The sequence below is a fragment of the Calonectris borealis genome, chromosome 4 (assembly GCF_964195595.1).
Source record: "Calonectris borealis chromosome 4, bCalBor7.hap1.2, whole genome shotgun sequence".
NCBI lineage: Eukaryota > Metazoa > Chordata > Aves > Procellariiformes > Procellariidae > Calonectris > Calonectris borealis.
Genome location: NC_134315.1, coordinates 70,467,548 through 70,484,426, shown reverse-complemented (window position 1 = coordinate 70,484,426; position 16,879 = coordinate 70,467,548). Strand labels below are relative to the sequence as shown.

The window sequence follows — 16,879 nt, the reverse complement described above, 5'->3', positions numbered from 1 at the left end:
GAGAGCTCTTGTGCTCTATGGAAAGTATCCTTAAAGATCTGCCAGCTCTGTTCTGCTCCCTTGTCCCTGAGGACATTAAAAAAATTTCTTTACTGAAAAAGTGGTCAGGCCTTGGAACAGGCTGCCCAGGGAAGTGGTTGAGTCACCATCCCTGGAAGTATTTAAAAGACGTGTAGATGAGGCGCTTAGAGACATGGCTTAGTGGGCGTGGTAGTGTTGGGTTGACCGTTGGACTCGATGGTCTTAGAGGTCTTTTCCAACCTTAATGATTCTGTGATTCTAACTCCTCCTGTTTGTTGCCCATGCTGCATGCATTGGTGTAGAAGCACTTCAGCTGGGCTATCGGCCGTGTTACCTTCTTAGAGGAACACCCCTTAGTTCCTTTGAGGTATTTCAGTGGTGTTTCTGTCTTGACTCCTGTTACCTCAGGAGCCCCTCGTTCATCTCCGTAAGACTTCAAGTGTGCCGCAGTGTAGCCAGCACGCCCTCACTAGCCCCCGTCCCTCTAATCTTGGCATTTCATCCCACAGCTTGTCACGGGCAAGCCTGATATTATCCCCCTCCTTCAAGTCTAGTTTAAAGCTCTGTCAATGAGCCCCACCAGCTCGTGAGCAAAGACCCTCTTCCCCCTTTGAAAAAGGTGAATCCCATCTGATGCCAGCAGGCCTGGTGCCGCGTAGGCCATCCCATTATTGAAAAACCTAAAATTGTGGTGGTAACACCTGCCATGGAGCCATATATTAATAGATTTGGGTCCATCTGTTTCTTGTAGTGTTGCTGCCTGCAACTGGAAGGAGAGAGGAAAAAATAGCCTGTGCTCCAGATTCCCTTACCCACTATCCCAAGGCCCTGAAGTGTCTTTTGATTGCCCTTGGAATATGCGTTGCGGCTTCATCGCCACCCACATGGCAGAGCAGTAGTGGGTAATAGTCCGAGGGCCGTACCAGGCTAGGAAGTTTGCTAGTGATGTCCTCAACCCAGGCCCCAGGGAGGCAGCAGACTGCTCTAAGAGGAAGGTCTATCTGGCATATTGGACCTTCTGTTCCCCTTAGAAGGGAGTCGCCTACAACTATAACCCGTCTTTTCTTCTTCATGGAGGTGGTCATGATATGGGGGGTAGGCCTTTCTGACCTTGGCAACACCTGTGGTGTAGATGGACTGTCATCCACATCATCCATTGACTGGCTTTCCCCCCCCCAGAGCCTTGTACCTGTTGTGTAGAGGCACCTGGGAAGGCGAGGTGGGGTACGAGGGAGTTCGCCTGCTGCCCCGAGCGCGGACTTGCCTCCAAGATAAAGTCATGTTTTCAGTCAGAATTGCTGTGACTTCCACTGATGCATGAATGTTTTAGTTATGAAATTTCAAACTCGAAGCCATTTTTTATTTTAGATATATAATTACAGCAGCATCTAGATAATTGAGTAATGGAAAAAAAAAGTCCATTTTAAGAACACAGCCTGAAGAAAAGTAGTACAACTACAGTGATACTGTAACCTTTTTTTGTATAAAGCCAAACATTTAAAGGAGGAACAGTGTCATCCACAGAGAATATAAATCCTTGTAACTATTCTTATGTGCGTATTTTCCTGTTGAATCCAGTGCTTGCATATTTCGGTGTTATCAACAGGATAGGTGATTACCTGAGTATGTTTAACAGAGGCTTTTTTCAAATCTGAAGAGGTGCCTTAGCCATATGGGACAAGCAACATTATCAGGATATTGAGAAAATAATTTGTTAAATAATGAAGTTATTCTTAAATATGTTTCTCTGAATTAACATTTTCAAGACCATTTTGATGCAGTTTCTGCAATACACTAAGAAGTTAGTTACTTTAAGCTTTTTAAATACTGCTGTGTGCCTAAAACCAGTGAAAAATCAATGTGATTTTATAAAAGTTAAAGTCACTTGGTACATATACACAAAAACTGCTTTTTGATAATCTTCCAGACTAAAGCGTTCTCTACAGAACATGTAGCTGAAGTTATATAAAGCGCGCAGCTTACAAGTGAAAGTTTCTTGAAAGTGAAAGTTAGTAGTTTCTTGAAAACCTTTCCTTTACAATGAGGAAAAAAAAGAAAAAAAAAAAAAAAGAAATATAGTCTCCTCAAAATGGAAAAAAAAAATCCAAGTATATGGTTTTTGATCGGGTTTTAGTTGGTTTGTTTTTTTTTTTTTTAAATTTATGATCTTTACTCACCTTCCAATTTTGGATTCTTCAGTATTGGCTTTCTGTGTGGTGCTTTACACAGCTCCTGTCCTTTTCTCAATTTAAATGAGGCTGATTAGAAATGCTCAGTTATTGTTTTTATCAGATTAATACTAATATTGTGATTCACTGAATTAGGTTATTGTATTTTTGAGAAGTCGCATTTCATTGTTGTTGAGATTTCTAAACTAGTATTTTTTCTGCTAAGTTAAGAATATATTTTTCTGTCCTGAAAAAGCCTTTACTCTTTAGAAGAAATGTTCCGAAAAGTCTCTAACTTACTGCTTTTGTTTTACCATTGCATACCAGTTTACCACATGGTGAACTAAAATGTTTTCATTTTAAATAACAAAACCTGCAATATGGGTAGCTCCCACTCCAGTTAAAACAAATTAAAAATCCCATTCTGGGAACAAGTGGAAAGCAGCGGGGGGTGCTCTGCATTATTCTCAGTCTAGAGAACTGAGTTTTACTTACAAGTTTTACTTACCTGATTTAGTATTTGTTGGGATAAATATTATCAGCCTGAAAACATTTAACATTTTTTTAGAAGCAAGGATATTTCTTGCAAAAACACCAGTGCTGCATGCTGTACTAGAACAACTTAATGTACGTTAATATTAATCAAGTCAATATATGCCTTGAGAGAAGAAAGAAATGTGCTTATTTAGCACAAACTGCTGAACAGGAATAAAGCGTGAAAGATCTTAAACTGTTAAATAATTTCACTTCTAGCATTAAAGACACAAATAGTGTGTGGTTTTTAATACTAATACTCTGACAAAAAACTTAAATAATTGATAATTTGATCACTGCTCCGTATTTCTCTTGTGTGTGTGCATATATAGAGAGATACCTTCCATCCATTATAGAAAGTGTTTTATACACAGTAGCAATGAAGCTAAGATCACGACTGAAGTTACCCTATTCTCAGTGCGTTATGGCTGCTTCTGAACAGTATTTCTGAGTGGTTGACGAAAGCCGTGCTTGCAGCTCATTTATACTCTGTACCGAACGTGATGCGCGTCTCCAGAGCTGCGAGAGTCATCCCTTGCACATTAGTCACGTGCAAGGTACTGTGGTGTTGCTGTTCGTAGTAGTGCTTCTCCTCTTGGCTTCTCCCCTCTCTGTAAGGAAGCCTAGTGACAGTAGAACAATCATACTGTTGCTAACGGTATTGTGAAAGGTACGTCATAGAAGACATACATAAAGTAATTTAGCTGCATAGCTATGCCAAAACCTCACGCTATCCGGTAACTGCAGTAAGGCGAATTAAAATAAATTGTGTTTCTGGCTAAATCTGGCAAAAAAAGTCTTAGCTTAAGTCTCTAGTATTCTTTTTGCCTACAATTTTAAGATTTTTATTTAATACAGCATAATCAGCAAACCTATTGTTGATGCTTATATTCTTTTGTAGTACAGTTTGTTAAGTAAAACTTAACCACTGGGGTTTGAGAGGTATAAAGTTGCCAGAAGATAGTTCTCTGGAGGGATGAAAGTGGAGGAGGGAGTAAGGAAAACTCTGTTTTCGGTTTGGTACTGTGCTGCATTAAAACAAATATTTTTCTGAAATATTTTAGCAAAAAAAGAAAAACCAGCCCAGGTACAGTGTAGTGAATCTCCCACTGTTTGGGTCTGAGAAGAAATTCTGCTCTAAGCTAAATAGTTTTGCAGTGTAGTTTTTCAACTAAACAGGCCATTTATACAAGGCCTGCTATTTTAATCAAAATTTTCTGTTGATTTCTGGTACTAGAAGCGAGTTCTTCGTATTCCCTTGTTATTCCTAGTAAATTTACTTAGTTTTTGATGTGTCTTAGAGTTATCAGGTGCATAAGAATCCACATATTGCTGGAGATAGCATAATACTGTCTTTCAGGAATATGGCCAGCATATCTATGTAGACAATGTCCTTCAAATATCTTTTATATAATTTTGGAAATGAGTATGCATTTCAGTCCTTAGTAGTATAAAATAGTTTCAAACTTGGGCTGTGTTTTTCTAAGAGTGCAGAGTAATTTAAATCCACAAGTACTATTTTTAGCACCTGTGAAAGTACACGGACAAGACTACGTTTAGTGCTTTCATGGTAGTATAATACAGTCTTCCACCTTCTTGGCTCTCTTCCTTGCTTTCACCAGGAGGTGGAGAAGAAAAGGAACAATTGAAGGTGACCCATGTAATTACTAAAACCCTGTTAAAATTTCCTCCCATTGCCTTTAGGGAGGTACATAGTGATGAAGTGTCATGTGAAGGAGGCTATCAGTATGAGCCTAAGCACTTGAATACTTTCATTTTGTTTCCTAAAGAAGTAAAGCTTCTATATGTCTGCTGTCTTTTTCTTGTCAGTCTTCCAGAGCCCAAGACCTGCCTTCCTTCCCTCAATTTCTGAAGCTCATGGCCAATTTGAGAAAGGGATACTAAAGACAAGAAATTGCTGCAAGGTTTATAAAACTAGTTGGCCAGAGACAAAATAGTGTATGATATCTCTAATGAGGGAAAAGCCTGTGCTCATTTTCTTCTTAGATGTCTGAGAAGCCACAGGGGCATTCAACTGAAAAAGCAGCTGGTAGGAGGCTGTGCTTCCTTGTTCCTGCTACTTGTGCAGGTACTTTTTCCAGCAGCTGACTCTGATTTTATGGAGTGCTTGAGAGTTCCTGAGACTTATTGTTAAAACAGGGTTAGCATAGCAATAACACCTGAAAGTTAAAAAGCTGCACTGAATGGAAACTAAATAGCTTGTCCATCTTTTCGCCTTTTATCTGAGTACGTTGTTACTCTGTGCCGTTGATTGAGTGGAATAAAAAAGTGTCTTTTAAATAATTAACATTGATTTAATGGGCTTACCTTTCTATTTGGCAACCAAGAACACGGGCATCTTAAAATTACTAGGATGAAAATTCATGTGAAACATATATGAAAAACTATTGTTTTGTTAGCTTTTGATCAGCAGTCTAATTCTTTAGTAACATCCCATGTTGCTATAAAATATGCATAAACTTAAATGGATTTATCATGATTCACATATACTTACTGACAAAATTGTACATCTCGGGTTGGCTGTGGATGTTCAACTTGAAGTTCAACAAAGCCATTCAGACTTAGGACTCCAGAAGTTAGTGATGTTGCTTTAAAAGCTGTTTCAAAATTTCCTAGAAATAAGCCGCTTCAAGGACTTGAGGTTGTTTTTGGTTTTGTTTTTAGTTTTTTTTTTTAAATTGTCTTTATTCTTTCATTTCAGGAGCAAGAGCTTAGTGCTCGAACACAAGCACTTCAAGCTGCTTCAGCCTCATGCTCTTTCCGACCCAATGGATTTGATGACAACGACCCCCCGGGAAGTTGTGGACCGACAGGTGGAGGAGGAGGGGGTGGGTTCAGTACTGTTGGTAGATTAGTCTTTTGACTATGAAGACAACCTGGAATACACTGGTTCCAAAGCAGCCCAGTACTGCTAAGGACAACTAAAATATTGAACTTTGTCAGATATTGTACCAAGTTTTGAGACTTGATCCTTGTTCAAAAGCAAATGTTGGGGTTTTTTTGGTTATGTTTTATTTGAAATAAATAAGCGCATAATGGAAAAAAACTACCTCTTAAAAATTCAGTTGCTTTTATAGTAAGATACGCTTGCCCAAAAGACAAAATGAAGATTTTTAAGTAGTTGCTAATGACACTGCATTGAACTGAACAAACGCACTTACATCAGTTTCTATTGTCCTCATCCACTGAATGAAGAAAGTTCATTTTTTACTCTGATGGTATTGCTTTATGTGGAAATCCTTTCAGATGGGCTAAACTGCATACGTAATCTCTCGCCTCCACCTTATTTTCAAATCCAGTACCTTTATGGATTTCCAGAGATGATGCAATTTATAATGAAGGCAATAACTTAAATGTGACATGATACAGTACTTTCCAGATTAAAAATGATTCAATATATTTCCAGTGTAAATTTAAAGAAGAAAAACTAATTTATAAATATTTGCTAAGTTGTTTTCCAAAAAAGTGCATGTTCTGTAGGAACAATGTTTTTAAATAGAAATTGTTAACTTTGTAGCATTTCTAATTGTTTGAGGATTTTAAAATTATTTCAGGGAATATATCTGCTGTGTATTGGAAAGGAAGAGATTCTGTATGTGCCTTGCAGTACTGTAACTTAAAACAAACTTTCTGAGGCTGCAGAAAAGGGGAAAAATGTATCAGTAGTCAATTTTTTTTTTTGTCAGTATTAGAAATCAATACATTTATAGAAAGCTATTAGGTTTCCAGAAGTAAAAATCTCGTAGTTTGAAATGCGGTAAGTGTGTTGCCCATTATTTTTTGATTAAAAAAATACATACCTAGTGATGTATAACTTCGTGGCCTGCATTGCTAAGAAAAAGCTGGTCATAAATACTGAGCTATGTTTTTGAAATCACAGAGAGGCTGCCTGTATTGATCCTCGCTGAGGATTTATGCTTCTAAGAGTCCTTTGAAGTTTTGCCTTCTGATTTTGCTTGTAGTGAGAAATTTCTGGTGAGTTCAGGTTTTAACTGTCTGCAGAAGACCAAAATGGTGCTGTCTATGGAGCAGCGTTTGGTTGCTTGTTAGGCCAGCAGAGGTGGATGATCCACTCTTTTAGTCTTGGCAGAAATAGCAACTTTGGTTTTGATGTGCAATGAGGATAACAGAAGTAAAGGAGTTACGCTGTTGAATCTGGTGGTGAATTCTTAACTTGAATAATCTTATAGTGAAGTGTAAATTTATTTAAAGTATTTTTACAAAATTCTGCACTGTTTTACTGTGGTTTTATATTCTATTAGGTGACAAAGTGCATCCTTAAAAAGCATGCAAACCTGGCAGGTGTTAGCTTAACTGTACAAAATAAACAAATTTCTTAGAAAATGCCTTTAAAAAGCATAAAATAAGTTGAGAAAATTAAACCTTGTTCATATGATATCAAATAGATGGAGTTTAATTTGAAAGGTAACTTAGCTTGCAAGCTATTTTTATATTATCACTAAAACTAATAGTATTTGCTCTGCTGTAGGTTCATGTTACTGCTCAAGAAAGCTAGAGCAGCTCACTTTCATTTTTTAGTAGTTTCCAAGCTTTGTTTTGATCATTTGTAGTACCTCGGCTTTGACCTACATTTCCATTGCTATCTCAGTTGTAGGTCTCTGAACCAGGGGTTCAGTTGTGGAAGTGTGGAATGTTATGAGACTAGCGTGGGGAACGTTCCCATTTTGTTGTGCTTGGACGAGGTTTTCTTGTAAGCTCACTTTGCCTTGAAATTCTGTAACTTTCAGTCTAAGAGGGTTTTTTATTTCCTTTTAGGCTTCTCTGCCAATTAGCTCTGGTTTTAAAGTGTTTTGTATGACAGGTTAATTTGGCTTTTTTCTCCCAAATCATGAGGGCACACTAAAAAGCTGTCTACTGTTTGCATTACAATGGGAGTATTTTGTCTCTCTGTATAAATTTACTGTTCATTTTAAAACACTAGTCAGTAGAAGCAGGGGCAAGTGTTTTTACTCTATATGAAATCATAATTTTGTAAAGGTCAGTTTTGTTTTTATGTTCTCACAGTAAAAATACAAATTATGTAGCCTACCTAAAAATAATGTGCAGTATGAGTTTTGTATACCTATTGTACTACATTTATTTCATGAGCTCTTAGAAGGCTTTCTACACCCTTGTTTGCTTGTTCTAAATTAGGTGTTAAATATGGAAATTTTATACGAGGGTAATGCTAATAGGGTTGGATCTCCCTAGGTATAAAACAATGGTATGTCTCAAATTGAAAATAACTTCTTTCTTTCCCCTTGTTGACTTCTGTTGACGCAGTTACTTTGGGTTTTACAAATAGATTTTAAAATTCAGAATACCTATTTGCAAGTTTGCTTGCTGACCTGACAACTGTTGTAGGCCGATTCGTATCTAACTTGAAGGTTTCAATAAAACTAGTGAAAGTTGAGAAGTATTTCACACTCTAAAATGTACACCTTTTTTCATTGTTTACAGTAATAGCGTTGCATGCTCCTACCTTCTGGACATAATATGAGAGAACAATGTACATATGGTACTTCTGTTTCTGTTGCCTGTGAATGAATGCTGGATGGTTTGTTTATTGAGCTTTTTGGCTCGATTTTTAATTTGTTTTCTATCCAGGTTGAATCAGTAGAAAGATACAAAATACATAACACTGTTTCTGAAGCTTAGGTTTTTTTGTTGTTTCCTTTCATGAAGGATACACTATTGTACCAAACTCAAGGATGGTATGTCTTTTAAAATCATATTTCCTTTTAACAAGACAGATTGTGTTTTGGTCTTTGTTTTAATGGTCAGTGGAGCTGTATTAGCTTTCTTCCATACAGTTCATTTTGTACAATTTTTTCATGTGGAGCATTACAGTGGATTGCTGTGAATGGCACCCCTGTAACGAGTGATTACAATATCTACAAGCCCGTTTACCCAGGATGAGGAGAGAAAGGCTTCTTTGGGTAACTAAACAAATCACATCTCTGGCTAGCTCTTTTTCCTTCCTTTTTCCCCCCCTGGTTCCCTACTCTGGAAAGTTAAATATTTTATCTTCTGTATGCTCTGGAAGTTAAATTTCATGGGTAAATCTTTTTTTTTTTTTGATCTGTAGCAGTAAGGTGGTTTATGGAGTCAGAATACTACTTTTTTTTGTACGGATGACAGGTGAAGGGCAGAAGCGCTGTCAGCTAAAGGAGCGTTAGAACAAAAGCAAGTGAGTATAAACTTTCTGTAAATAAGATTTAGATTAGAAACAAAGTTCCTAATTACTAGAACTAATTCTGGAACAGCCTTCCAGGCAGAGACCTGCTTTGAAGGAAGAGCCAAGTATATCTATGAAAGAAATTAAATGCAAAGTGGTGTCTGAATAGTAGGCAACTAGACTTGATAAACCAGAGGTCCCTTCTAGTCCCTTCCTAGAGTTTTGCTCTTCTGTTGGACTTCCCATCTTGACACATTGCCAGTTGTGTTTTTAAGGCTCAAAGATTAAAGTGTGAATGAAAGGAATACTAAACTACAACATAGTAACAACAACAAAGGTTGACTACTTCATTTTGGGTGGTGTTGGTCTCTGATTTAGGGGATCAAGGCATAAAAATTATGAAGTGATGGGAAGTGGAAGCTAAGACGACTTGTGATCCAAAGAAATGTGCTCAGTTTCTAACACAAGGGCAATTCCCTGGTTAACAACCTTCTATGGAATGTAATGGGTTGTAGCACTTGATATCCTTAGTAGGCTGTAATCAAATGTAAATTATTGGCCTTTTTCAATGGATGAGCAAATGATCTATGATCTAAACAAGAGATCAGAATAGACGATCTTAAAAACTTTCATGTTCCCTACAGCCAGTCATCATAGGTCTACCTTAATCTGAATTCATAGCTATGAGTGATATGCTCTTAAATCATATAGGTGTCAGGTCAAACGTAACAGTTGAGAACCGAAAACTGTGTGACGCTGTTTGGCTTGTGTACAACGCTACGTTCTGCGTGGACTTAAGAACTAGCGAGCATCCATGTTTCAGTAAGTGAGTTAAAGAGACTTGGCCTGTGATTTGAGCTCTGGCTGTGATCAGTACGTCGGCTGTGATGCGTAGTGTGGCATTGGCTTACCACGCATGCTTTTTATTTTTTTCAATGCAGACGCATCCCCCATTCACTGTGAGTCTTGCTTTTGCTTGAATTGAAGTATCCAGATCAAAAGGAAAACAAACAAACTTAAGACTAGCCAGAGTGAAGCAGAGATGAATGTTTTTGAACACAATATGCTGCTTTCTTATTTAAAATAGAAGTATTTTTTCCTCAGTCTGCTGGATTCTAGGCAGGCATGTGGATTCAGGATACACATTTCTTGTTCCTTTTTTTTTTAAGTGCGGGTAATATTTTTAGGAATCAGTTGTAGAAATGCTGGAATAGGCATGTCAAAATGTACAACCTGCCACTGCAGCCTTGGTAAGCAGTATGCTACCACATGCACTGAAATGCTGGGATACTTGCTGGCTGGCTTCCCCAGACACTAACTGGGAAGAGCATCTGCCGCCTGCGAACTGTGCCTTGCTGGGTGGCCATTTGAGACCTTCGCTGTCATCTGCATCTGTGGGTGGCTAGAGGCAGCCACCCTGGGGGGCTGCCTCAGCATGTGGCTCCGCAGCAGGGGTGTAACAGCCAGCCCCACTGTTCAGGTGCTAGCTCAAGTGGGGCACAGTCCAACTCCCTCAGCGACACTTCCAGGTCCAGAGCGGGTAACTCGGGGACCCCTTGCAGCGCGGACAGAGACTGGCACCTGTGGCAAGCAGCACGCAGGGGTCGGGTGGTTGCACATGGAGTCCATGTGTGGGAAGGAGGGGCAGGGGGGGGGTGAAGAAGTGCTGGTGCAAGACTAAAATGAGACTACTGTATTGCAAAAAGGAAAGGATGGCTCTATTCTGATTTAGAATTTGTGTATGTAAAACACATACATGATAATTTCACAGGTATCTGCTGTAAAGTTGTAACCTAAGTGTAATTCCACCAAAGGATGCTCTGTCAACAATGCTTTGTTATCCAAGCCTAATCCTTCTAAAATTTCCATTATATCAGTGTGCTTGAGGGGAAGAAAACACTCAATAGGCATATTGAAAATATGCTGCTAAGGAGAGTATTTCAGATTGACATTAAAAAATTAATTCAGCAACAGGATATGTGATTGGGCTAGCAGCTGTAGTATCATACAGCATCCTCGAGGCCAGTGGTCTCCAAACTTTTTTTGATTGCACGCCCCTATCAGTAAAAACTTCAAGTGTGCACCCAATATATGTATATTTATTTGTAAATTATATATGTTCTACTGTCCTAATATATTATGTACATACACAAGAGTAGAAATTGAAAAAGTGTGAGATAAAGATGAAATAAACACTACTTAAATTATTTAAAATTTTGTTTATTAATGCTACAAAAAATACTTTCTTCTTGCACCCAAGTGGATTGTCTTGCACACCCCCTGGGGTGCACGCACCTCACTTTGGAGGGTATAGTCTCTGGGGTATAGTCTCAAGAGTTTTAACTTGATCGGAACAGGCACCAAAATTGACCTGTTTATAATAATGGTTTCTTTTACTCAGTGAATACAGACTCTTGTCATTACTTTATGCTGCATGACCATGTTTTGGGTCTATGTTTATTCTGAGTTCTTATAAAATTTGATGAAAGGGGTGTGAACTGTTTCACCATCTGTTTTCCTACAGTGTATGTTAAATGACAAAAAGAGGTGTCAGCCTTAAGTGGTTTGCAGAGATGCAAAGCCATTCCAGTTCTAAGGGGAGGGCATATGCCTTGCCAAACGCGGGAATGTGTTAGTACTTGGCTTTAAAGGTTAGTACCGTTTTTCAACTGACTCGCCCTTTCTTAAGTGTTCTCTAAAGAATTAGAATATTTAGTGCTCAACTCCTTAAAAAAGTTATTTAATTTTCTTGCTGTATCTTTCATGGTGTTTGTTCTACTGAACTACAGCTGAAATAATTTTTGCAGTATGCCTGTTCTTAAATCTTCTTCTTGTAAACTGGCATAAACTTTTGAGAGTATTTCATATCAGTTTTTAAAAATGGATGGGGCAAATAAGTGTTTTACTGTACACATGTTGGGCTGCATAAAGAAATCAAAATATATGTTTTTAAATGTCTCAGAAGGTGTCTAAAAGTACTTAAGTTTTTGTGTTTGACTTGAGTTGAAAGATAGGTGTTCTAGTAAAATATTACGGTGGTGGGGGGTTTTTTTGAGTTGTAAATTGTACATCTCAGCTTGAAGGATCTCACACAAAAACATGGAAAATAAGTCAGAGCAGAGAAGTCCTAATGGGCCAACTAGATCCGGAGAACCAAGTGTAGGCAGTAGCTGAATTTCATATGTATTTCAGTTGCAGTGATATGACAATGTTTCATTTGAGTTGTCTTCTCAACTGGTGTTACTTAAATCTTCAGAGAAGATGAAATGACCTTCAACTTGTTAAATTAATAAAGAAATCATCATTGGTTAAAATGCAGCAGTTCTCGGTGAACATGGCAGCTATGGCACAGAAACATTCAGGCCTCCTTTAAATAAGGACGAGGTTATTGAAGGCTGTTTTCAACTTCTGTGTATTTCTCCTCAAGTTTCCCCAGACTACGAGTTGAAAGGAGGTTTTTGGGTTTGGTTGTTTTTCTTGACTACAAGAATACCTAGGAAACTCAAACAATTAACAGGCCAGTTAATAATCTGTAAATTACTCCTGGGTGGTGAATTGTGTGAGAGGGAAGGGAAAGGTTTGGGTTGCCCTTAGAATGTGTAGTTTGAAGTTGAGTCTCCTCTAGTTGGCTGCCCACACCTCCCTCTGGCATTAGAAACAGTTGCCTTTATGTGGTCTCAGGATTCAGCTTGGTACTGCCTGTGAGGATAAAATCGTGGGAACCTCCCCTTCATCCAAGACCTATTCAGGCTAATTGAAGAATTATTCTTGACCTGAGCTGTTTCAGTTTTGCTTTAAGTAACTTGAACCTCCTAACTGCCAAGGTAAAGGATGGATCAAGCTTTAACATAATAAAGGACCTAATCATAATTTAAAAAAAAAAAAAAAGCTTTGGCTCCAGTAGGAGCTGCTAGTTCTCTGCTGTGCTTTAAAATCCCAGGGCTGCAAGAGGTGTTTCCTACTGATGAGACCATGAAAACAGCAGCTATGCAGAATTCATTGGGAAAGGGAATTGGCTGCAGTATAAACAAGCAACTAGGTGGAGGATTTCATCATTTGGGTTTGTCTGCTGTATTTTGCATTTGGGGGTTGATGTGAATGAAGACATGTGTGAGGATAATAAGCAATATGAATCTGAGGACGTGGAACAGAAGGCAAATGGGCCTCAAGTAGTTAATTTCTTAAAAGCAGCTACTAACATTTCTGTGGAAGAAGGATCCGTTCCTGGAATGGGATCCTAGATAATGTCAGTGTGATCTTGCATGGCAGCCTGTAAGAGTACTGCTGCTCCCATGCTTCCACAGGGTGTGTTAAGGTGGAAGGCATGTATGGAAAGACTAAAATGTTATTGGTACACTAGGCCTGAAATGCACCCTCTGTTCATAGACCACAGACTTAAGTGTAGTCATAGATGAAGAACATTTCCTTTCATCGCAGGCATGGAGGAGCAGAGTATTTCTTTCTGAAACTTCTCATTTTCCTGGGAGCAAATCTAATACGGAGTTTGTACATGTGGTCAATATTTCTTCTCCAGTTGTGAATGTGTAGCGTAAGCCACAAGTTGGGGGAAACGTCAAATGAGTAAGTTTGTAACTGCTTATTTGATAAGGCTGCTTTTAAACTCGAAGTCAGCTCGTCTCCATCTTACTTGGTCCCCTTTGGTGCTAAGGATGTGCTGAGTGGGAGAGACCAGGATGAACTATAAAGTAGCAGCTCTTTCACGTTTCCCAGCTCACATTCTGGGAATGGGCATGAATGCTCAGCTTTGGAGAGGATTTGACGAAAGGAAAACAACCAGAGGATTTTAAAAAAGGGGAGGGAGAAGCTGGAAAGAAATGTGAGCAAGAGCTTCAGAGTGTGTGGGTATGCAAAGCTGTGGATTTCCTACTCTTTTTGAGACCAAAGAGAAGATGTTTAAGCAAAACCTTACCAACTTCATATGTCACGTATACATAAAGAAAAACCATGTGGGAAAAAGTATAGCAATCATTTGGTCAAGGTAATTGTGACGTATTCGTGTTTTCATTATTATTTGAGCTAAACTAATGCGCAGCCTCCTATCTGTCTGCATTGTATTCAAGCAAATTTTTTTGAACAAAAGTAAATAATTTTGGGTTTTGTCTTTTTAACTTAATCTCTTTTGGAAATAGCTATTTAATTTTTCCAAATAATTCTTCTGCCTGAATATTCTCCCCATTTTTTAAGGATGATGCACAGTCTTTTATATAAAAGGTGTGGGTGTGTGCGTATAATAAGAATTAGTCCAATCTAATGTGATAGGTATCTTATTTTAGGTGGTAGATAGCCTCATCCCTGAAACCACCTTAACCCCAGAATTTTTTAGGATAGATGTTCTCCTACAGATCACTGGGACCCAGCAAGATTATTCCCTTTACTCCCCTCCTGCTTTAAGTGCTGTCATGAAAAACTGAAGGGATGCAGCCAGAAACTCACTGGGTAAGAGAAACTGCACACTCACTAAGCAGGGAAAATTGTAATTTGGATGGTTTTCTCAGCAGCTCTGTGTTTAGTAGTGGTTTTTACCAGTTTTGCCCTGTCCATCTGGCAACTTTTTCTTTTATCTTGCTCTCCCCTAAACAAATTCAGTGGAATAAATTATCATGATACTTATGAAATGTTTCCTGCTATGGCTTCATCAGTGGTGTGGTGTTTTCCCTCTTCACATCCACTCTCCCCCTCCTCATGTCCCTTGCAGCTGCCTTCTCAACTGATGCTGACCTCTCCAGGACACAGGCTATATGTTCTACACTACAAGCATGTTGGTACAGGGCTGTATGTAATAGTGTTTCTTTCTTGGTTAGCTTTTAAATGCTAGATAAACTTAATTCCTAAATGTATCAAACATGGGATAAAAAAATGCAATTAAAAAACTTAAAATGAACTATTGCATCTACATAACCTGACATGACTTTCTGTAAAGCCTCTGTTTTGCATGTAAAAAATCAGGCAAGTAGCAGTTACAGTAAAAACAGCTTTGTGTTTCTTCAACCCTTTAAGAACTCCTGCTAAGAAATCTGTATGCCCACTGGTAGAAGGAAGTAGCGTAGCGGTAGGCGTGCTTCAGGTATTTGTAGGGAATTGCATTATTAAGAGGTTCTCACAAAGGCCAATCACTACTCATTTTTATGCAAAGGCTTGTGGTTGCAGGTGCCTGAACCATCAACACTTCGATGCCAAATTAGGTATTTTATGTTTGGCTCTGAGTAATGCTGAACTACAGGGCAGCCCATTCTGCTGGTGGTGGGGCTTGGTGATTAGGTGTTGGCTGGAGGGAAGGGCAAATTACGGTTCTCTTCATTCAGATGGAGCCGTAGGCGCTGCGGGCGGGGGGGAACAGAAATGTTGACTTAGTTTTCTTCACCTGGAAGTCACAGTGAACTAAGTGACACCACTTAGTCTGACTGCCAAGCAGAAGCTTGCCCTGTATTTGCAGGGTATGAAAAATGGTTGTTTTGTGACTTCCAAATGCATTACTACTTTTGAGGGCAGAGGAATTTTTGAAATTGAATTTCACAGTTGTTAGCTGTAAATTTATCTCTGCACATGGATATAGTATGTGAAGAATGGGAAGGAATATTTCTGATTAAAACTACCCTGACTTAAGTATTCTTGTACAGTCTTGCCTGTTTTTTCTCTAATTTACCTACTTCAGATATCAGAGTTGCAACTTCAGCTGTGTTTTGTTTTCAAGGACTTCTGTACGTCCTTTGTTGCATCTCGATGTAAGGTTTTAACTTGCTCTGAGTAGCATAAGCTTTTATAAATACAGTCCAAGCATTTAAATACAACTGGTTTTATACCACTTTGTTACTGAGGTCCCTGATGTGCAATATTAATTTTGGAGTAATTATGTGTTTATCCAGTAGAGAGCACTAATGACACTGCTATCTTTTAGTTGACATTCCCATCAAATTATTCAGTGTTGTCTTACAATTTTGTGCTATGGAGCACTGGGCTGTGGTTGGGACTGTAGGTTTTACTCTAAATCAGTGCACGGCTGAAGCTCTGCTGTAAATAGTTTGGGGAGAAAGAATGTAAAGCAGAAGTCTGCAGGAAATGCTAAATTAATGTTTACCCCCAGTTTGGAGTCGCAGCAGTACTCCAGTCTCTCCTTTGCGTTGAATAGCTAAGTGAAGGCCTTCAATGTGGAAGTCGATCAGCATCCCTCTTCGAGCGGCTGGTGCCAGGACTGTCAGGATAAATGGCTGACTGCTGGCGCTACGGGTGTCTTAAAGCTCTCAGGGAAGTCAATGGTATAATCAAGGTGGTTCCTGCCTCTTTTTATGTAGGCAAAATCGTATCAGCAATGGCTAAAAAAGCATTATTATTGATAATCTTTTAGTGTCTGCCTTTGCTTCAGAGCCAAGACAGCCAAGCTGGATGTGAGATAGTTTACTGAAACTGAAATTCTAGAGTCCTCATGGATGGTGTAGCATGAGTGAGAAAGACTAACTTGTCTTTGAGACGTCAAATGGAGTTTGTGGCCAGCAGTTTAAAAATAACAATCCCTTTACTCACTTTGTGAGGAAAATTAGATGGAGCCAATGAGAAAATATAAACAGACCCATAAAAAATGTTTCAAAATAACTTTGGGAGAAATTTCTAATTTGTGTCCTGGGTAAAACGTCTCTCACCATGCTGCCCCAGCAGTCCAACTGCGTTTGCTCATAATAGCTCAGTGAACTGTTAACCTTACTTCTGGAGCATGAAGATGCTGCCTGTAGAAGAAAAAGGTGTTTTAATTCTCCCCTTAGGGTTCTAGAAGAATTTTAATAATGTGACCAGTGTAAATTAATCTTCCTAAATATACAGGCAATCTGAAACAATCACACTGAGAGAAGCGTGAGTTACAGTAATTCATCTCAGTCTTGGACGAATTTAAGAATAACTGTCTGGAGGCAATATCTTTATTACATTATTTGTAAGGACTTAAAGA

The 16,879-nt window shown here is 38.7% G+C and overlaps 1 protein-coding gene across 3 annotated transcripts in view; it reads left to right on the top strand.

Annotated features, from left to right (window-relative positions):
* USP38 (ubiquitin specific peptidase 38) overlaps positions 1-11,880 on the top strand; it is a 30,403-nt gene extending 18,523 nt beyond the window's left edge. For all 3 annotated transcript variants that reach the window (XM_075150070.1, XM_075150071.1, XM_075150073.1), the window contains one exon: positions 5,446-11,880. In XM_075150070.1, the coding sequence (XP_075006171.1) occupies positions 5,446-5,607 (162 nt within the window). In that variant the 3' untranslated portion in view covers positions 5,608-11,880. The remainder of the gene's footprint in view (positions 1-5,445) is intronic.
* Positions 11,881-16,879: the final 4,999 nt, after the last annotated feature.